This window comes from Prinia subflava, chromosome 1, assembly GCF_021018805.1.
Source record: "Prinia subflava isolate CZ2003 ecotype Zambia chromosome 1, Cam_Psub_1.2, whole genome shotgun sequence".
In the NCBI taxonomy this organism is placed as follows: domain Eukaryota; kingdom Metazoa; phylum Chordata; class Aves; order Passeriformes; family Cisticolidae; genus Prinia; species Prinia subflava.
Window position 1 is genome coordinate 121,494,146 of NC_086247.1, and position 22,476 is coordinate 121,516,621.

A 22,476-nucleotide genomic window follows, 5' to 3' on the forward strand; every position below is an offset into this window, starting at 1 on the left:
ACTCAAGATTTCCTAGCATACAGTACACTTATTTTGTATTCTTGAGCTGCTCCAAACAGGTTCCAGGGCAGTTTATTAACTGTCATTTCCCAGTGAATGCCAGCAACACACCCCTAATCATGCCTTCAAGCTTTTTGCACTAAGCACTACAGATTTAAAATCTTAGTAACTTAAGTATTCCCAGTAATGAATTGGCTAAAACTCTCTATAAAATAATTTCATGGCAAGCTCAATTCTCAGCAAGCTTAACACACATAAACACAGTTATGAAGTGTTTAATTCTCCATAAATCTTTTGCTTGCAATAAATCCTTCTTTTGCTAACAGGAGAAGTTTGCTTTTCAACTTCTATGCTTTTATCTATGACTAACTGATTTTTTACAGTATGAAGTTTTCATTAACAGTCTAGCATTTCTAGAAAGTATGAGGAAAAACTAAACCTTTTCCTGGGGCATGATCTGCATAGCAATACACTATATTGATTTAACACATTTCAATTTTGCCAGACTGAGTGTTGAAGATTTATTTCTCCTGGACTCCCACAAGTTACAACTGGAGAGTTTGAAAGGAAATACAGAATGAGAGCTAAACATAAAACTCCTCCAGAGTTTTGGAGTGTCTTCTTCTGAATCTAATTAAGTTGGCAGCAATAAATGTTCAGCCTTTCCTCTTCCTTTTTATTGTCTTTCTTTCTGTTATTACTGTCATTGAAAAGCAACAAAATTCAGCAGCTATTGATGTATATTAGAATATTTCTATTTTTAGATGTCTTCTATTTACTTTTCTTTTACAGAAGTCATATCTTATTCTCAGGTAGTATCTGGCTCTCTTCAGCTTGTTACCTTGCTAAGGGTGAGCAATGTAAGGGTAGAAAGGGAAATTAATAAATGCAAAACTCTTTTCTCATCTTCAAATTCCTGTTTTGAGGATCTTGGTTGAGAAAAGTGTCATAAAGGTTCACTTGTCCCATTTTCAGAGGCACTGATAATGTTTAATTCTGTGTATAGTGTCTTGGAAAAAATAAACATAGCATAAGCACTGGATTAAATTTCTACTGAAGGACTGAATGTAGAAATACCACCTTAAACCAGGATGAACTGTTAATATTTGAAATAGTGCCAAACACTGTGACTATGAGCATGCATGATAGAGCTCACAGACACTGACCACCACTATAGAAATAAAATATACAGCCTCTCCAAACAGCTATCCTCACCCTCTTCAAATCCACAATATTAATTTCCCTCTCCTCAACTCTGAGCACTCAGGAAGGAATCCACTTTTTACACAGTTGCTGTCAGGGAAGGCTTACCACAATTATAGTCAAATTAAGACTTTTTTCCTAGAAATTGTCCACCTGAAACTAATTTGGGAATGTCCAGGCTAATGATACAAGAACAAAGAAAAATAAACAGCACTAACAGTAAAAGGAGCGTTATGTATACTATTTAAAACATTCCTTTTCCTTTAGCGTTTCGACTGCATATCTTTATATTCACTAGAAATTGGACTGCAGTGTAAATTTCTTTTTCGTGCATCTACTGTTAAATGGAAGGAGATCATAATTTAAAGAGTTTATTATTAAAGCAACTACTGATGCTTTTCTGGTTTTTATTTTACTTATTTTAAGCTTTTTACCAACCTGCCACCAATTCGGATCTTCCCGGTTTACAATCTGAAGAATTTCTCCTTTAGAAAATTTCAAACCTGCTTCTTTGCATGGGATGAGGTTGTCATTATATGGATTATAATCAAAATGACACTTCACAAAAACCTGAAAAGTGTAAAAATTAACAAAGCTTAAGCATTATAAAATACATTCTGACTAATCTATCTGTCAAACTGAAGTAATGTCTTTACCTACAGCATAAAAAGCTTGACATGATGCAAGTTGCATTTGGCACGTAAAATACAATCTAGAACGAAAAAGGTTACACACCAACTGGGACAGAATAATCAGTGCTGCAAACCTTGGCTGAAGTAGCTTCATGATAAAAATAAAATTCCATTTGGACATGGTATTACCAAATGCTTATTTTTTTGCATTTCAGTGTATACAACTCGATTAGAACTCTCGCTTTTAATTACTTAAAAATACAAAAAATTCTTGGAATGTGAGCACTGTATTTAAGGCTTGTGGAATCTTAAGAATTATTTTTGCCATGAACTCAATGTTTCAAAAGTAACAGGAGATGCAACTGTTTAAGACTAAAATTTGATGCAGGGGAAGAAAGAGTAGGTTGTAAGACTGAACTAAAAACATCTTTGATTCTCTTTGTACCACGCTGTGGAGCAAAGGAAACCCTGTACCTGCCCCAATAAAGCACACTCCCTCAGCCTCTACACAGAGGAAGCACAGCCTGTTATAGTCACAGGCATTAGGACCCACTACCTGAAGGAGCATCTTACATGGTGTTTCAAAGACACTGATTTAGCTCAGGAAGCCACTTCTGCCATGGAGAAATGGACAGCCTACAGCAACAATAAAGGGATAAGGAATAGCCACCATCCAAGGTCCCACTCAAGTCCGTGAGTTCAAGCTCATCTGTTGAATTAAATATGTTTCTGAATTCTACGAAGCTGATTATTTTGACACCAACCATGTTATAAACACACACACTTCACTGCATGAAGTGTGATTGTGGTCAGTTTATCAGAGGTCACTTAAGGTCAAAGAAACGTGCTTTATATGTAGCATAAAAATGCCTAACAATTTTAGACACCAATTCAAGTTTTTTAGGCAGGCATATTACGTGAATAAACCCATTTCCAAAATGTAATCAAAGGTAAATACAGGTATCTGAATTTTACTTTTCCTCCTAGCATTACATTCACAAAATAGAAACATGTCTAGAAAATATGTCTAATCCAGAATCTTAAAAGAATCTTACACAATAAAGTACTAAGCTAAAGTTCTTTTCACAGAACCATCAGAAATGTGCTACTGACCTGTTGAGGAATGACAGTGTCTCTGTAGCTGGGAAGAATCTTCAAAGTGACACTTCCACTGATGTTTTTCAGCAGCTCTTGCAATTCTTTTGGATTGTTTCCCACCTCGTGGCCATTCACCTCTTTAATAATGTCACCTACATGCAGAAGACCTTGCCGATCTATCATTCCTCCATGAAGAATTCGGGCTATCACCAGGTCATTGTTCTCGACTCTAAATGTGACTCCCTGAAAGAGGTAATGACACCCAGTGTACCACGGTCTGAACTTCAGTTTCATTCTACCATTATCTCAAGCACAATACACAGCTGTGGGATATTCTACACACTCCAATGAAAACAGACAGTTACAGCTACTACAGTGTAAGAGCTCCAATACAGGAAGCATCAGGTCACAGAGAAGTGCTTTCACACAAGGTTTTCATATGACTAAAAAATGACTTGTTCTTGCTTGCATGCAATCCTGTCACCTCATATCAGGACCAAACAGATGTTGTGTTAGTCAGTTATGCTAGCAGATCATTCAGCCCAGTGACTGCCTAATCATTATCCGATTACTTCTTGGAGAGAATGGGATGGAGTACATGAAAGTATCTTCCTATTTCAGCCTCTCAATACTGAGCTTATCACCCACTAAATTACACAACATAATGGAAATAACTGAAACATAATGCAATAAATCAGGTACATGCAAATGTTTTCACTAGCACTTTAAGGCACACTAATCCTCACTTACTTACCAGTGGTTCTCCTGCTCTTTTGTGAATTCCAAGGATACGAATAGCATCTACCGGAACAGCCTGGTTGTTCACTGAAGAGTTATTGACTTCTGGGCTGGAAGGAGGGGAATCGTAACATTTTGAAGCCACAATATCATGTGCTTCTAAGAGTGACTGCAAAGGAACAGGAAAAGATCTTTTTTGAAGTCATGAAATAACTGTTTGTGAAAGGATTTAGTGCTGAATAACCACTGAATCTGTCCTTTTGGGACCAGGTCATAATACTCTTACTTCACATGAAATAAAGCAAAAACAGACACAAGGGCTCACATGAACTGATAAGCCTATTGCCTTGGCAGATATGCTATCTTGTAAATAGAAAAGATGCTTCTTAAGGAAATATAGGAGAAATGTAACTAAACTGGGGAGGAATGTGTCATGTTACAAGGGAAGACAGAAAAAGGATTAACTAGAATAGTCTTCCACCTAATGAGTCAGTATCTGAGCAAATGGTTACAGTAAATGAATAACTCACTGCAAAAAATGGAGACAACTCATTATTAGATACTTGTGTTTAATGCAATAAAAATTTCCTGCACAGTTATTTGGAAAATGACAGGTATGCAATGATTTCTAGCCATCTGCAGAATGAGTGCTTCCTGCTTGCATTAAGCCAAGGCAGAATTCTAGCAACAAATGAACCCAAGCTGACAGGATTTACCTTTTGGAAGACAAGAGCTCAGACCTTAGAGTTAATGGTCTTTTCACCAGTCCACATACATAAATACAAGGTAGAAGGAGGAGATCCAAATGAATATAATTATGTGTGGAAGACAATGTAATTTAGGCACGATTTTCTCATAAACGAGTTCTTAAGATAAAGAAAAATGTATAAGACAATACATCCAGGTAAACCAAGATCAAACTTGTGCATTAAGACAGTGGAGACTTTCTGTCCTTCTGTCACCTTCTAGTGTAAGGTGTCCCTGCTCGTGGCGGGGGATCTGGAACAAGGTGATCTTTAAGGTCCCCTCCAACCCAAACCATTCTGTGAGTCTGTGGGACAAAAAGGGACACCCTACAGCCATCATACACAGCAGTCCAAGGTAAAGCAGCACAGGGAGTCACACTGACCGATACAGAGAGCAGCAGCAAGCAGAAGAGATGCCTACTGGGCCTCCAACTACACAGCTTTGCTCCCAACCGTGACTGGTCAGATATGGTTTTAAGGCAGATTACTGACTGTGTCACGTTAGTAGCTAAAAAGAGAAGACACCATGGGACTATCACTGACACTGACATGCACATGCCAGAGGAAGACAGCGAACTACCAGAAAGCAGAGCAGGTAAGCAGGTAAGAGACTTGCTATGCAGTCTGCTCCATCCTTCTGTAAGCCACCTCTAAGCTAAAGGCTGTGCAACCACATTAGGTTACTGCTAAGCTCAGCATGCAAGCCCTCAAAGTGTCACAAACCTGAACAGTCATTTTAATCTGCCCATTACACGATGAACCTGCTGATATTTCAACTTGAGGTTAGAAAGAAGTATTAATTCACTGATTTTACCCCTTCCTTTAAGACTGTAAAGATAGCTGCTTATTGTGGCTGCTCTGATACTGTGGACACAAACCAAATCAAATTAAATAGGAAAAACAATCATTTATTTAAATCAAGCAGCTGTCAGATGGCAGCAATTTCTAATTCTTCACTATCCAAGACACACCCAATCCAGAAACCAGGAGAACAGATCTCTCTGCTAATGTTTGCAAGCAACGTATTTTTTGATCTTTCTACATTTCCAAAATTTGCATCAGTTACACATTTTTACAGATTAGCACTCATAAAACCACCTGGTTTATGAGCAGTATGAAACTTCCAGCTTTTTTCTGGTCACATGCTAGAACAAATTGTCCCTGAACTTTTTGACCACAACCCAATATATTTCTCATGAAGCCTCACACAGTTGCTTGTAGCTCTCTGCCCTTTAATATGGTAATGCAATTTATATATTATAACCTGAACCACAGTCCAAAAAGCCTACTAAGATAACAGTCTGTGTCCTCCTTTTTGAATTGACATGCTTCGTAAAATTCTCGAGTTCTTAAATCTGATCCCATTCCACATTCTGATGCTCTTTAACCACTCAGTTTTATGGATAAGCATGAATTCATACAACTGCTACTTAACCATCTCTCAGTCAAAGGATGTTTTTCCTACCAGTTACACAATGCCTGAGTCATAGAAGGACTATCAGGGACTGCCCACAACTCTAAAGTGGTTTCTCTAAGAACAGTAGTTCATTGGTTTCCTTAAGACATAGTTAACTTATTACTGTCCCACACCTAACTCTCAGTTCTGAAACTCAAGAATCTGTACCAGTTTTATGACACTATTTCCAGCCAGGTCATGACCTACAGTTCTGAAGAACACTTAAGTACAGGCACCTGGCAAGGGGTACCGCTGCCTGACACTAAGTTACTTTCTTATTTGGGGAACGTGTGAGTGAACTGAGAAACACAGTTACATGAACTTCTCCTGTTTCTTTCTTGTGGTATCGGAAAAAGTGATATCCCGTGCTCCTGCAACTCCAGAGCTCCACTGGAATCTGACCTTTCCATACCAGTGCTGGAACACTTACAAAACCTCTGCCAAAGTCTGCAAAACAGCATGGACTGATCAACAACCATAAAACAGTTCAAAGTTTCCTCCACACAAAATTTCCTCCTGTAAACAGGATCAGCTGACTATCCAAGATTGGATAGCTGTAGAAAGGTTCTCATAAAAAAATGCCAATATTGTCAGAAAAAGACATTTAGAAGAACTGCTGCAAATCACAAGAGGTAACACACAACAGATACACAGTCCTGTGACAGACAGTATGGTCTATTTATGCAAGACACTGTCAAAAAAACAATCCATAAACTTAGAAGATATTGATCTCTTTACAGTAGTTTTCTATGGCTGCATAGATTTGACAGGTAAAAAATATTTTAAAACTTAATTAAAAATTAAGTAAACAGAGAACCATTAAACATTCAAAGCTCTCTACAGTGCTGAAGCCAAGTTTAAACTCAACATTTGTCTTTCCTAAAAAAATTCTCAACACAATCTAAACATGTTATGAAGCATTGCCCTAAATAATATAACACCTATTTCTCCAATTCTGATCCGAAAGAACCATTAAATTACAAACTGGGACTGTGGTGGGAGGGAATACACAAGAGTAGAATGACTCTATAGTCTTGAATTCAAGGATTCCTTTCCTAATACTCTAGGCCAAAAGTGTCTAAAATATTTCCTTTCCTCTTTTATGCACTAAATGTGTCTTCCCTGATAACCTTGTTTAAATATTAGACGTAATAAATGGACTAGAGGCCCCTAATGTTCATGTCAGAAGAACACATTTTAAAGGCTCTTCTGGAAAAGTGAGGAAATCATTTATGACCTCAGAAAAATCAGGAGGGCTGGGAAGAACACAGGAATATATAGGGAAAATAACCCTATATATTAATATCTGTCTAGGAAGCAATTTAAGATCACTTTTTCTAAATAAAACATTTAAAAGGTATGATTAGCCCTTATAAACCTAACTATTAGAAGATAATACTGGCTGCTTTTCAGATTAAGTATTTTATTGCCAACAGAATCTATTTAGTGGTTTAATTAATCTATTAATGGTTTGGCTAACTCTTGGAAGGTGAAAGTAACAGAACAAGCTCTTCCATTGAAGAGGAAGCAGAAGTGATTCTTCTGCATGTTTAACCACTCCAACTGTGTGAAAATTTTTAATTGCTTCTTCTTTCCTCAAGGAAACCTCTCTTTCCACTCCTATCTTCTGCTCTCCAGCTACTGTCTGGATAGATTTGCTACAGCCTTTTCCATGTGCTGCATGTGCCAGCTGGCTCTGCACCACATACTGACCTACTGGCCCGCCATCAATCCTGTGAAACTCATTAGAACTTTCACACTCTGACCTCTGAAAAGTTCAGTTAAAACTAGAAAGGGTAAAAAGTGGAAAGGATGGAAAAAAAAGGCTATGAAAGGAGAAAGGAGAAAAGAGAGGAAATAATAATATAGACATGCATGCACCTGTACTCCAGGTACATGTACCTGTACTTCCCAAATGCTCTTCTGCAAAAATGTGTAGAAAAAACAAAGTCCTGTAAGCATTAATGATACATTCAAACAAACTACTGCACTGATGCCTTGTATGTCACATTTTATACTTGTATGCCAAGGCAGGTTACAACTGTAAGGGGATGCTGTGATAAAGTGCCACTATTCATTTGTAAAATAGAAAGTCAGTCTCTAAATCAATTACACAGTAGTGTCTATGAAACTTTTAAAGCGTCACGTTGAGTTGTTTGCACTTTTACTGAACTGGAGAAAGGATGCAAATGACATTTTCTATAATTGTGACTGACATTGTATTTTTCCTTTTTCCCTTCATGCAGAATGTGGAATATGACTCCTTGCAACAAATAAGGCAGAAATGATAGCACTTATTTTTTGAGTATTTAGGTAATTTTCTGTTTCCTTTTTGGAGAAGGAGACATACAGTTTTCCCAAGCCTTAAAAAAGATATATCCACATTTTGGTCTGCAATTTGTCCTAAAAGTTCTTCTAGAGTGGTCATAACTATGATATCAGTTAAATAAAAAAAATAGTATTTTGGCCTCAGCTGATTTTGTTGCTTGCCTTCACATGGGTAATGGAAGTACAAAATGAAGGGCTGAAAATTCTCCTCAATCTTCAGCTTCAGAATTGAATCACAGCAGATATACTTTTAAGAAGTAAGTAGATAGGTCCTTTTGCCCATACACAGCAACCAAAACTGCTCATTGTTTCTGCAAATGAGACTGAATGCCTCATAACAGGCACACAGAAAATAAATTTTAAAAATACAAGTTAAAGCTTCTTCAGATTTTTTTAAATGAATTCCAGTTCTGATAAGAGTGATGAATAGACCAGTTCTCCAGGGCAGCATTTAACTATCTTAACCATCTATTTTCTCTTCCTTTCACACTTTTTTGTCCTTTTTGTACAATCCAGATTTTGCAGAAAAGTTGCACTGTATTTTTCTTACATGCCCATGACTCACTCAACACTATAGGGAAAGAAGCAGCAGATAAGCAATAATCATGACATGACTATTTAAACTGGGTTCCAAGGAAGAGTCAACAAACTGCAAAACAGTAAGTGTGGTGCTGATAGTAAACAAATCAGAAGTTTCCATAAAACTCAGAATGACTGGACAAAATGGATCATGGGTAAGCGTCAACATGCTTTAATAAAGGAAGTCATGCTTCTCAAATCTAGTCAGATTCCTTGGAAGAGTCACCAAGCATGGCAACAAAGCAGTCAGAGTTGTTAATATATTCCCATAAGGCCTTTGATAGAAGTATTTTAAAGAAACAAAACTATAACAGAATAAGCAGTAAGGTTTTCAAGTGGAAGAAAATATTGGGTGGAAGACAGAAAAATTTGTGGCAGGAATATGGTGTTTCTAGTTTTCAGAATTCATGTCAACAGGTGATTTCCACAGGCATCTGGGCTCAGTTCTACACCTGCCAATATACTGAATGTCAGATAAATGACCCAGGAAATGGGGATGAGAACTGAAATGAAAGTTTGCTGATGAACTATTCAAAGACTAAAACAACTGATGTAACCTGCAGAGGCAATTATGTAACCTCATGAGCAGTTATCTGAGTACAAGGCAAATGAAATTCAACACAGACTGCAAGGGAAAACACAGTCCTAGTTTAATATACTAACTGACAGACTCAGAAATGGTATCTCGAAAATGTAAACAATACAAAACCAAACTGAGCCTAACAAGCAATCCACCTCTACTCTCCCTGAGCCTAGAGGTACTTTTTCTTTACTGACAGTGGTCAAACATTGGAATAGGCTCCTAAAGAGGTGGTTGATGCCCCATGTCTGTCAATGCTTAAGAGACATTTGGACAACACCCTTAATAACATGCTTTAATTTTCAGTCAGCTCTGAACTGGTTAGGCAGCTGGAGGGGATGATCACTATAGGGCCCCTCTAACTGAACTTTTCTGTTCTATTCATCAGCAGTTAAAGAGGCAAACCAAATACTAGGAACTTCTAGGCTGTGAGTAGGAAATGCAATGGAAATTATTACACCACTTCAGAAATCCGTGCTCTATACAGCTTTGCTTCCCTTCTTTTTATTTACTTGACACAGACAGACACAATGGGGTCTCTCAAATCGCAAGTAACATGGAGAAGCTGATTAAGAAAAACGGCTCACTTTCTTCCTACACAAGAGGACAGGAGTATTAAGTGAAATTGGCAGGAGATAGTCTCAAAATCAAAAGAGCACAGTCTCCACTCAGATGGGGATGCCGTGAATGACAGATTTTCACATGGGTTACAAAAACAACTGAATAAGCTCATGGAAGAGAACCACGGGTGGATGGTACTACTCACTCAGTAGTCTGAGCAACAGATCACTAAATCTTCACAACACATTTGGAAGGGATCACTGTTGGCTTGTTCTAGCCTAAAAGTCTTCACTAAACACCTACTGCTGGGACAGGGAAGGAAAACAGAAGAGATGTTTGCTAAATGGACCTTTAACATGCAATTAGGAAGCATTAACAAAAAATCTGAGCGAAACTATAAACTAAGGTAGCATATATGCAGTTTCATATCTGCTCCTTATATATGAAGCAACAAAAAAGGTACAAGAAAGAGAATAAATACCAACATTCTACTTCTCTAGCTATTTTGGAACTTTTACATCACATATTTAAGTTGCTTAAGCCTGAACTAATGAAGTATCTGACACCAGCATCACATTCTGCCTCTGTAGATCTGACCACTGAACAGGAATAAATGCTGGGTTTCCCTTAGTGTTGGCTATTTACTCAGTAATTCTTATTTGATTCTTATTCACCCAAAAATTCTTATTTTATCTGTCTCCTACAGGCCATTTCCAGTTTTTACCCAAAGATCCTTTTCCCAAGCTGCTCTCTGGCCTTTGCCATCTCTTTCCAGAGATCATTGCTACCATGCTTTTCAAAGTGCAGCACTTCAATTGTTACACCCCCTTCATCTTTCATTCATCATCCTCTTTGACTCTCAGCTTTATTTTCTCTGTCTAACACAATGGATCATTGTCAGGTCTGTCAGGGCACCAGATGGCCCTCAGTTCTAATCCTTTTGCATTTTAACTATCAATTCTTCCAAACTCATACAGTCCTTTTCAAGTACCAATTTCTTTTATGGGATCGAAGACTGATTTGCAGGTTTGTGCACCAATACGTCTCCAAATCATAGGTTTTGACCACTTAGCTATGATGTCTTTCTGGACAAGAGCACAAGGGAGGCCAACACAGGAGAGGCAGAGGAATCGTCAGTGCTCAGAAGAGCTACTGCCCCAAAAGCTGAGTTCTTGAAGTGATCCCTTTTCCCATAGGACACAATACAACCAACAGCATTTCCAGTGTTTATCCATGTAAACAGTAATACATCTTACTGCTTTGTATAAAATGTAACAGAAAACCTGGGAAAAAAGTGTGTTTGAACTCATCTATCCCAAAAATGCCTATGACTTCATACCTATCTGCCAAAAGAAGCCCACTTATACTGTGGCAAAAGGTTGTTTATGTTCTTCTGCAGAATACCTTTAGCTTAGTAGTAGTCCACTGAAGTAGTAAAGTCCACTGAACCCTACCTAGAAAGGCCAGAATCTACGAAGGATTTTCAGACCTTGATCTTTGAGGCTCAGTACAGAAGCTGGTCAAAGAAAAGCAAAATGGGAAAACATTTGCTTTTGACAAGCGTATGTCAACATCACTTAAGCAGTGCAATGGTGAGAGGGATGCAGAGTCTCAGCTTCAGCTGCAGTGCAGATCAGATCACAGAAGAACCACGTTTATTCACTCTGCAAACCGTACGTCTTACAGATGACTGTGGATGCCAACTGAACTGAACTGCACAATGCTTCCGGATCAGGAACTGAGATCACCTGGATATGTTATGGATAAAGCAAGTCTCCAGGGAATTTTTCTGGAAACTCCAGTCATACAGGAAGTAAAAGCTTATCCAAGATTTATGACAGACACTCCAGTAGAAATTAATAAAGTGAGTAAAGATATTTTTGAAATTATATCGAAGAATAAAATCATATTAATTTGTAACATGGCTTCTGATTTACCTTGTATTTGGAGTAAAATCCCACATATTACAGTTTGCTACAGTTCAGGTTTTGTTTCATTATTATTCCTAGATCTGTACGTGAACACTGATACAGTAAGATGGTAACATACAGTAAAAAGGTGGCACCTGAAAATGAGGCTCCTTGAGTATTCCAACCAATTCTGCAACATTTTCATCCTTATTTACTAAGGGACTGATGTCTTCAAGAATTTCATTTACCAGCTCCAGGTTGTTGTCACTGACAGCCTCAAGTTTAGAATCTTCCAGTCGCTCATGAGCCTGTAAGATTAAATACATGAGACTATAATGCAAATAAGTTTCAAGTGGTTCAAATTCATAAACTTTTCAAGCAATTTCTCAGTGCAATCTTAAGCAGAAAAGTCAGAAAAAATATATACAGGATAACCTGATTTAACTGCTGAAGGATATTGCATGCTCAACCACAGGACCCAACAAACTTTATAAGCAGCACATACCAGAGAGGCTTGTAAGTCCTTATCTCCTCTACACTACACACACCAAGCACTGCTCTATCAACAGTACAGCACCACGGGACCTTTCCTGCTTTGGAATCCTGGACAAGTACACTTTCTAGAAGAAGGGCAAAAAAGGAACTATGGGGTCTTTTCTGAATCTGCAAGTAAAACATTTACCTCAGACTCCTCCCATTCAAATACCTTTTGAACAGCACATTCTACAGAAGAATCTGCCTAACTGAAGGAAATGCTAAAGAAAAGTTGGAGTCAAAGGTACCTAGCAGTATCCGGGGCTGCATTGAAAATGTTACTGGAAGAGTGAATGTTACTCAGCACTAGTGATGCCATACTCTGGAAGCTCTGGAAAAAGCTCAGTGAAGGGCCACAAATATGATGAAGGGTCTGGAGCACCTCATGTTTGAGGAAAGGCTGATCAAGCTGGGACTGTTCTGCCTGGAAAAAAGAAGGCTCAGGGCAATCTCATCAATGTGTATGAAAGGTGTACTATGCAAAGAGAACAGGGACAGCCTGTATCCAGTGGTGACTGGTGACAGGACAGCAGGCAGTGGGCATAAAATGAAACTCAGGAAGCTCTGTCTGAACATCAGGAAACACTATTTTCCATGTGAGGGTGACTGAGCACTGGCACGGGTTATTCAGAAATTATGGGAGTTTCCCTCATTGGACACAATCAAAGCTGTGTGGATGTGGTCCTTCGCAACCATCTCCAGGTGGCCCTGCTTGAGTAAGGAGAGTTGGACCAAATGCCCTCCAGAGATCCCTTGCAGCCTCTACCATCCTGTGATTCTTGGATAACATTTCATCTATTTTGAGAGCTATTCCTGCAGACATAATCCTTTTCTGAATTCTGCAGATACTGAAATTCATTGAAAGGTAGGTGCTTTGAGCAGGAAGAGAAGCATCTCTGAATGCTTCACTTATTTATTACAGACAGTCTTCTATCATAGAATTAGGGAATAAGAGGAGGCTAAAAATAACTCAAGATTCTCAATTAAAAGTTGTTTTCAACATTGCAGCAACAAGAAATTTACAAAGGAGCATTTACTCCTGCATATAAAAACAAATGCATAATAGGTACAGTTCAGAGGAATCTATATATGCTTCCCATAAATATAATATGAAGATATGCGAGCACTTTTCTCTCTTATTAGTGCTTTAAAACAGGCAATAAAATAAAATTCTGCTAAAAGCAGAAAACTCTGCTTCCTGAAATCATCAAATTGTACTTCATATCTATAAAATGCTATTTCTGCAGGCCTGATGACCAAACTCTGGAAAGGTTAACTTAATATAAAGGCATTTCAAACATTCTCCAACACCAACACACACAAACCGAACGACTGTGACTACAAAGTTACAGGACACTCGACACCTACACACATTCTCCTTTATAAGGGAATGCTATTTTGTACAGAATACATTAGTAAACAATATCCTTCTTTTAAAGTTTGCTTCTTTTACAGCAAGTAAAAACACAAATCTAGCGACTTTTAAACATAATCCAACTCAAAACCTTTTTAAGATTAGAGAATATGGGTTACCTTTCTTCTTAGTCATTGTTTTCAAAAGACTGAGTGACATAATCTAAATACTAACATCCTCACCCTTCACTCCAAAATCAAGGCCATGTATATACTGGGGAACATAAAATTTTATCAGTGAACAATCTCTGATCCTGTAACATGTTGAGGAGTAACAGGATATGGAATGATATGAATAAGTTAAAAACCAAATAGGAATACCTAACTTGATATTGAAACTTTTTCTTTTCATTTCCATTGGAGTTTTCAGAAACATTGATACTGAATTGAGCCTTTCTGTGCATTCAGTATTTATCACCCCTGACAAATGTTCAAGAAGTGAGGCTTTTACCTCCAACAATCTGACATATTAATGCTTACAGATTACTCCCAAGATGTTTCCTTGGCCTGGGCTGGGCATTCACCTGGTCTGATGCAGGCTGTGTTACAATGCTAAAAGCAATAGTGTGACAGCAGAAAGAAGATAAAGTTTTGAGGTTCGAAAGAATAGTTAACAATCCAAGACAAGAGAATTTTGATACCATAGTTCAGTAGCGAAACTGAGGAGAATTCATGCTTGTTCCAAGTTCAACAACTATTTTCCAAAAGCATATTAATTCTAAAGACTAGTTAGTACTGAACACAAACATCAGCACAACAAAGATATGGAGTTGGGGTTATGCCTGGAAAAGAGAAGACTCTGGGAAGACCTTATAGCTGTTTTTCAATACTTAAAGGGGGCTTACAAGAAGATGGGAACAAACTTTTAGTAGGGCTTTCAGCAATACGACAGGGCATAATGATTTTAAACTAAAAGAGGGTAGATTGAGACTAGATACAAGGAAGGAAAGTTTTAGGATGGATGTGATGAAACACTGCAATAGGTTGCCCAGAAAGATTGCAGATGCTCTATCCCTCGCAACAATCAAGGTCAGGCTGGACAGGGCCCTGAGCAACATCATCTAACTGAAGATGTCCCTGCTCAGTGCAAGGGGGTTAGACAAGGTGACCTTTAAAGGCCACTTCCAACCAAAACCACTCTGTGATTCTACAAACATCAGTGAGAGGAAAAAAACCCATTTTACAATGATACCAGTTAGCTCTCCTTTCCTCTATCACCTGCTGAAAAGTGGAAATGTTCAGTGAAAGAACTCTATCCCAAAAAAATCTGTAATTTCTAACTTATTGCCTTTATTCTGTACAGGAAAAGTGTGAAATGAATGTAACCCAGTTTTAAAGGATCAGCCAAACTGCACTGCAAAATACTATGAACTAACTACTATACTTATTGTTAGCCTTCATTTATTTAAGGATCAAAAGGAGAAAATAAGTTTGTGCTTGTGGCACACTTCCTTAAGTTTCTTATTGTCCTTTTTGGTGTACTTTACACACTGATTAGTCTTAATAACTGGCTAATAAAGGAAAATGAAAAAGCTTTTGCATTTCTGGCCTGCTTTGAAATGATTCTGTTAAAATAATTTAACCATTTCAGAACTGCTAATTCTGATAAAATCAGCTCTTCTAATAGAAAAGCAAGTTTATCTGTTTTTAGGGACAAATAGATATACATGTGAATTACATATGCTTCACCAAATGTGTTTTGATCTTATCTTTATTTAGCACTGCTGGTTAAGACTGAGGATTTTTCCAAAATAATTACAAAGAAAATATGAGTGCAGTCACACCATGTGAACACAATTAAAACATTTAAGCATTCTAGATAAAGCAAGTGTACAGTTAAGAATCTGTTTCCATTACAAGCAACTTTTTTACATCTGCTAGTCATTAAATTTCACCTAACTGTTATTGTCCATTAAAGCACTAATTCTTGGTAAGAAAAAAAAAAGCTTTCAATGAACATTTTCTTCATGATAAATATTAAAAATTACCTATGCAGCAGATACTTAAAGTTATTTCCATCATCAGTAAAAAAATGCTTTTACTTACTATTACTGTGCCATGTCTTCAACTTAAACCCAACTTTTTGAACAGCTAAACAGAAGTAAATTCTTATATAAATTCTCATGAGAAGTTTTCCTTTCCAGATTTTTATACTGAACAAAATCCCTGGACAACAATCCTTTAGCTTTACAGAGGATTTCATACCTGCCTAGAGGGCACTGCTTGCAGATGTCTATTCCTATTAAAGAGACAGCTGTATTTAAGTTAACTGGGTTTTCCTCCTGAAAGGAGCTTATTTTTATGAAGTCAGATTAAGAACGAATATAAGTGATGTACAATATCTGACTGCATTTCCTACTGGTAAGACCAGCTACATTTTAATTACAGAGTCCAAAGGTTTTTTTGCAAATATCACCTTACATATTTATAATTGATTGCTACCACCCATACATAAAAGATTTATGTAACCCAAGGATAATCCATGTTTTAGTGAGCTGACAATCAAAAGTAAAAGCATTAGGCTGAGATCCAGGAAAGGGCATGGAGAGAATATTTTCCTGGCATATCAGAAAGTAGTTTTGAGCTAAAGATGAAAAGAAAACTTTTTTATGCCATAGGATAATGAAGGTGACTGCTCTCACTTTTCATCTCTGGCAAAAATGATATAAGTCAGAAGGCATATGGGTTTTGTACACAACAGTGGTTACAAGACTACATTAAAATCAACTGCTTCTAATTTCAAATATTATGATTTTTTTCTTCATAAATAATGTAACCACATTATTTCTGTAGTCTCTGAATTTTTCATCTTCCTCTAGATTTTTCTATGTAACAATTAATCAGCATGCACAGAAATTACATTATACCAACTTTTCACCTTCAAGCTGGCCTTCAGGTCTTTTAATAAGATGTAGCAACAATGTGTTGTTGATACCTCAATCCACACTCAGTGTTCACACAATAATGTAAGAGTTAAAACATTTCTAGATTCTACTCAAAGCAGCAAATTTAAATACCTTAGCAAGTGATCTTACGATAGGGTTTTCCATAATTCCTTTAAGAAAAATCAGGTCTATTTCTTCAGCGCCTGTCGATGTTGGCAGATCAGTAAGGTTGTCTAAAACCTGCTGCATGGCTGCTGACAAAACAAAAACAAAAAGTAAATACTGACCAAAACAGGCTTCCATAAGGAGCAAAAGCTCTGTGAAACACCACAACATTAACTTTAAACATGTTAAGCAGTTAAATACATCTACGGAGAGCAAGGGGACAGAACAGAAAAAGAACTTCCAATTCAATCCAGGCCCAGCACATTCCTTCAAAGATTTGCTACTAAGCATTGGAAAAATAAACAAGTACAAACTATGTATAAGGTATGCATAATCTTCCAAATACAATAAAAGCAACTCATTCAGTACTCCTTTCATTTCATCTTTTTCAGAAGTTTCCAGCCCTCATATATACATGCATACAGCAACCCACAAGTTTTACAGCGCTTGTAGAGGCAGATTCACTGATTTAAAAACGAACACATAGTTCCAAACCGATTTTTTAAAACCAAATATTTGCTTCCAAGGCAGCTCCTACTGTGGGCACACTTGTGTCCAACCCAGCAGTCCTTTACAGCCAGTGCTGCCCCACTGCACTCTGGCACTAAGTGCACATGGTGCAGATGCTAACACCGACCTGGTTCCAAACACACTGCAATGGGAACTACATCCTACAATGAGAAATGCATCGTGCCTGCCCAGGACCCTCAGACTTGCTGAGAGTATCACTCTTGGCTGAGAGTAAACAAATAGTGCCCAAGGAAATGTCAGAAAATGCCACCATTCCAACTGTCTGCCCCCCTGAAATCATCAAGGTGAGTCAGGAGAATTTGTTCTTGTTCTTAACTTTATTCTTTTAACCACCTGCCAAGTTATATATGCATGCTCAAGTAGACACACACACAGGTGTACTAACAAAATGTCCTGCTTAGATTCCCAACATGTTCAGAAGCCTTGGAATAACCACTGTGTTCTGCAATGCTCTGCATGTTGCAGCGTAGTATATATCAAGAGAATTACAAAAGCCTATATGCCTGTTCTCCCACACAGGAATTTACCCTTAACTTTCCTCACTGCTTTATAATGAAAGCTATTATGATACTGCACAGTAACAGAACAAACTGCATTTCCAAACACCTACTTACTGATTCCAGTTCTTCTGAGAAAATTCCATCTGAAGAAAAAAATTTCAGGCCATTCATTCTCTTAAGTGGAACTGACTTTTCAACAAGCAGATCAACTCATGTGCCACATTTAGGCTACAGCAGTGCATGTCAAAAGCCCTGCATTATTTTAAATGTTTAACCACAGGTTTTCTTTTCAAAAAAAGTGAGTTTGCTGTGAAACCATGAGTAGGAGGGAAAATGACACTTTATGCTTTCAGATTTTGAAGCAGGATTATTTCTACTTTATAACAGACAAAATCCTGTCAGCAATCACACATTACATAGTCACAAAATCACTGTGTAAACAGTCCACAACTTCCCCAGACTAGGTATGTCCTACATCCTGACTAGTTCAGCTGCAGATGCAACTGCCTTCTTTCACATTTTCTCAATTCGCAGTTTCAGACTCATGACTTTTAATGCAGTCATGCAAGTCAAGCTGCAATATCTGCAGAAGCGGGCAGATGTTTCTGGTCAATTTACGTCATAGGTGCTGCATGATAATGCAAGTGTTAGAATAATAAGCTTTCTTTACATTTTTAACAGTTAAGTAAATTCTTTTTAAGGGATTTCAGGTTAGCACTTTTTCTTCTAGAAATAATCACAGAAAATGTAAAGCTTCCTTGAAGTCAAAGTATGCATCTCAAATACCAGCTGCAATTCCAACACCTGATGGTGACAAAAACATCTATAATAAACACATTCTTCACATTATCTCCACAATAATACACTGTTTCTTACTTAAGCCTTTCAGAATTCTGTCTTAGATAAATGAAAAAAATTAGTCCCTCCATAAAAACTTTATTATCAATGAAAGACTGTTAAGAGCAATATTAAGGTTCAGAAGAATGTCTTCATGCAAGTACTCAGGGTATTTTCAAATTAGTATTTTTTTAAATAAAGATTTCACAAACATCTAGCATCAGAACTACTTAAGTATATTTCAGCACTCTTAGAAAACAGCAACCAGCTTTATCAACATGCAGAGTGCAAAAAATTCACAAAGGCAGACTTGCATTCCAGGTCATCAAAACCAGCTGTTCTCCAAAACAGCTTCCTAAGGTGTGTGTTGGCTGCCTTCTCTCATGGCACAGCCATAATGGCAAGAGTTTTCTTAGCTATAAAGAGTGTTGCCTCAATATTAGAAAGCAAACCAAAAAGGCAGGATAAGGTACCTTTACTCATCCTGTATTGTTTATGTTAGAACACAATATGAGGCTCAATATTGCCTCAGCACAGATAGTTCCTCATCTTAAAGGGAAGATCTTTCTTAGTAGCTGAATAAAAAAATACCTTTAAGTACCCCTTTATTTTAATCAGTTACAATGTGAAGCAAAAAAAATTTACCACGAGAGAAAGGTTAAGCTTCAACAGTGTTTGCACCTGTTACCTAGCACATGGTGGCCAGAGGAACATTTATATGCTACACCATGTTTCACTGCTCTACACTCTCCTGGCATAGAATTCAGAACATGATCAAATGTTATTTGCCAAAGTATCATCAAGAGCATATTCCAACAAGAGTTATGTCTGTTTAAATTTAAACAGAATAGACAACAAATTTATTTTAAAAGAATAGACCACAAATACATGGGTACTTTTTTTGATAGACTAGAGAAAGCATTTTAACCTCAGTGTTTTATGAGTATTATACAAGTCATGGGCCACTTTCAAATATAGTTCTTCTTTAATCAGAAAAGCTGGTATTTGCTCACATGTGAAAATAGTAGCACTCTTTATAAGAATTTCACTTTTTTCTTTCCAGAGGTAAAGCCACCTTAGCACTTTTAGAAAAGTATCTTATCTTAATCCTAAGCAGCAGGAATGAAAGCTGAAGATGAAAATACTTATGTAGGAAAGTTTTACTTAAAAGATCAGGTCCTGCCAAGCAAGAAACAGATGGAACTGAGGAGTTGTGAGGCTACCAAATCTAAATATCCCATCAAAAATTGCCTTTTGAGACACACATCTCTTTTGTGATGAATCTTCCCTTGAAATGTTGATAGAAGTTACTCACCGGGGATTTGAAAGCCCTGTAGAACTTACATTTAAGTCAGGCATACTGAAGAACTAAGGACTACATGAACAAATTCCATAAACCAGGTTGTCAGAGGAGCTCCTTATTGTTGGGTACTTTGGTGTACAATAAAAAGGAAATGTGTGCTTTTCCTTCAGTGGAAAATTAATTGGGTCTCTTCCCTCTCTTGTCCCATCTTTAACAGGAAAATAATAAGACCATACTGACTTTGAGAGCTCTGTCATTCACCTCCCTCACTCTCTGAAGACAGTGGGACCTCTGTTTCTATATTCAAAGACCCATCTGAGGAAAACTTTAAACTCTCAGCACAACACATAAGGATTTGCTTTTGTGAGGACACCATGAGATAGGCATGGCTGACCACAATGGCTAACAAAACCACCTGGAAACACAAAGATATTATAGGAAGCACACAGGCAACAGCCTCCAGACACACCAGGAGGACCCTGGCAGCAGAAACAGACTCTGTTGACACTAGGTGCTGAAATAAAGGGATTTTTAGGAAAGGATGACACAAGAACTGAGTCTGTGCTGGGACTCCTAAGAGAAAATGAGATTACAACGGGCCCCTCTACACTCCAGCCCCTGGCTTTCGTGACAGGGAATACACACAGAATTCATTTCCACAGTCAATTTTCAAAGAACATCTTCATAACTGCAGCAAGTTTAGAGCCTCAAGCAAGACTCAGCAGGAACACACTGGTCTGCTGTGTACAAGCACTGAACAATTTATTCCCACTATACATCTGACCCCACATTCAGTGAAACTAGTTTGTCATTTGAACCCCATTTCAAAAAGGGAAAAGTGGCAAAGAGATGTTAATTGAGCTCTGTGGCAAACAGCACACATCCTGAGGTGTGGGAATACAGAAATCCCACTTCCTAAAGCAAAATTTACTAACCAGAATTAAATCCTCCCATATCCCACAGAGTTCTTCAAACAACCAAAGGATGTTTCAAAAGTTTAATCTACACACTGTAACTTACAATAGTAAGTTCAGATCAAACATGTAACAGATACCCTGAAAACTCTTTTCTTCTTGTAATTGTAAGAAAAAGACAGTTTTTCGCCAAGCTCTCAGCTGTGATTCTTCTACCAAATTTGATTTAATTCTTTCTTTCAGTACCTAATTCTTGTCTACATTAATTCTACGTACAGGAAAGAGAAGCATACATTTAAATAAATTTTCCAGATTTGCAGACAGAAGACAAATGTGTCACTCACTGGGGAAAATGAAAGCTTTTCAGAGTGAATACCTTGCACAGATTTTTTTAGCTCCGTTTCATTTTATTAGTCTCCAAGCTTACAAAATAACAGAATGAAAAGAAAATTTGTATAATATATTTAAATAAATATGCATATTTCTTTCCACATGGCCTACTCATCTGGATAGAAAGTTATAATAAATACCTCAAGGACTACTGGAGAGGCAGATACTCCATACAAAGTCTACAAAGTTAGATTAAAATCTTGTCACATACATAAACTTCAGAAATAATTTCTTGTGTGATTTAAAACCTTTTCAAGAGGGATACATTGAAGTTTCACAAGACATACAATAAGCTCAAACAAAAGAAGATTAATTTGTAACTTTGCCAGCCTTTAACCAATGACAACTCTGTAACTGTTTCCCATTTGTGTTTAAGGTTTTTAAATAATGATCATTATGCTTAAATATAAGGCAAAGGAAAGAAAGTTATTTTGTGTTGGCCACTTCTCTCCCCAGTCACAAATTATAGCATTTCTGGCAGTCTAGAACAGAGAAAAGGAGTACCTATGAAAAAGTTAACATTCTGAGAATATTTCACAAGTTCATTCACAAGCAGGCTATTGACCAAGAATATATGAAAGACTGACAAAGCTGTCTTGCTACTGCTAGAGCAAGTTTCAGAAGCCATATATTAAGACAGAAGTCTCTGGGAAGCACTGTGCAGTGAGCACACAGAACATGATGTCTGTTTTTCCACAGGCAGCAGCTGCATGCACTGAGCAGGATCACTGCCAGCAGCAGCTCCAGAGCAGCCAGCCTGCAGGAGCGCTGGGGCTCTGCACTCCAGCCCCGTGCCCCTCTCCTGATCAGACACCTACTCCACACTCACTGCTGACTGCAGCAGGGTGCAGGGACACCCGCCCACCCACACACTCTGCACCTCCTATTGGACAGACACTGCCAAGCAGGGAGTGCTGGGCCAGCCCTGGACAGCAACCGTAACTCAGACATTCCTGGGCAGCTTTCCATCACTCACGCACCTTTTCTAAATGGGACTGCTTCTTCAGGCAGCAAACACAGCAGATCTCCTCTAAATAGACAGTAAGACTGATTAATGAAGAAAGCTCTTGTCTGCAGCATGAACACTTTACCGACTACACAATCACATATGGCAATGAATTTTTAAAGGAAGAAGGAAAAGCCTAATTGATAAGAATGAATGTTCCTCTGGAT

The 22,476-nt window shown here is 37.8% G+C and overlaps 1 protein-coding gene across 8 annotated transcripts in view; it reads right to left on the reverse strand.

The window, feature by feature from the left end:
• Positions 1-22,476, reverse strand: part of PALS2 (protein associated with LIN7 2, MAGUK p55 family member) — a 53,987-nt gene that overhangs the window by 9,282 nt on the left and 22,229 nt on the right. For 4 of the 8 annotated variants that reach the window (XM_063410395.1, XM_063410448.1, XM_063410458.1 and 1 more), the window contains exons 2-6: positions 16,796-16,914; positions 11,987-12,139; positions 3,688-3,840; positions 2,949-3,176; positions 1,642-1,773 (exon numbers count right to left, since the gene is read on the reverse strand). In XM_063410395.1, coding sequence (XP_063266465.1) covers positions 1,642-1,773; positions 2,949-3,176; positions 3,688-3,840; positions 11,987-12,139; positions 16,796-16,912 — 783 coding nt within the window. In that variant the 5' untranslated portion in view covers positions 16,913-16,914. Of the gene's footprint in view, positions 1-1,641; positions 1,774-2,948; positions 3,177-3,687; positions 3,841-11,986; positions 12,140-16,795; positions 16,918-22,476 lie in introns of all 8 variants that reach the window. The other 4 variants (XM_063410404.1, XM_063410439.1, XM_063410423.1 and 1 more) reach the window with 1 other exon arrangement.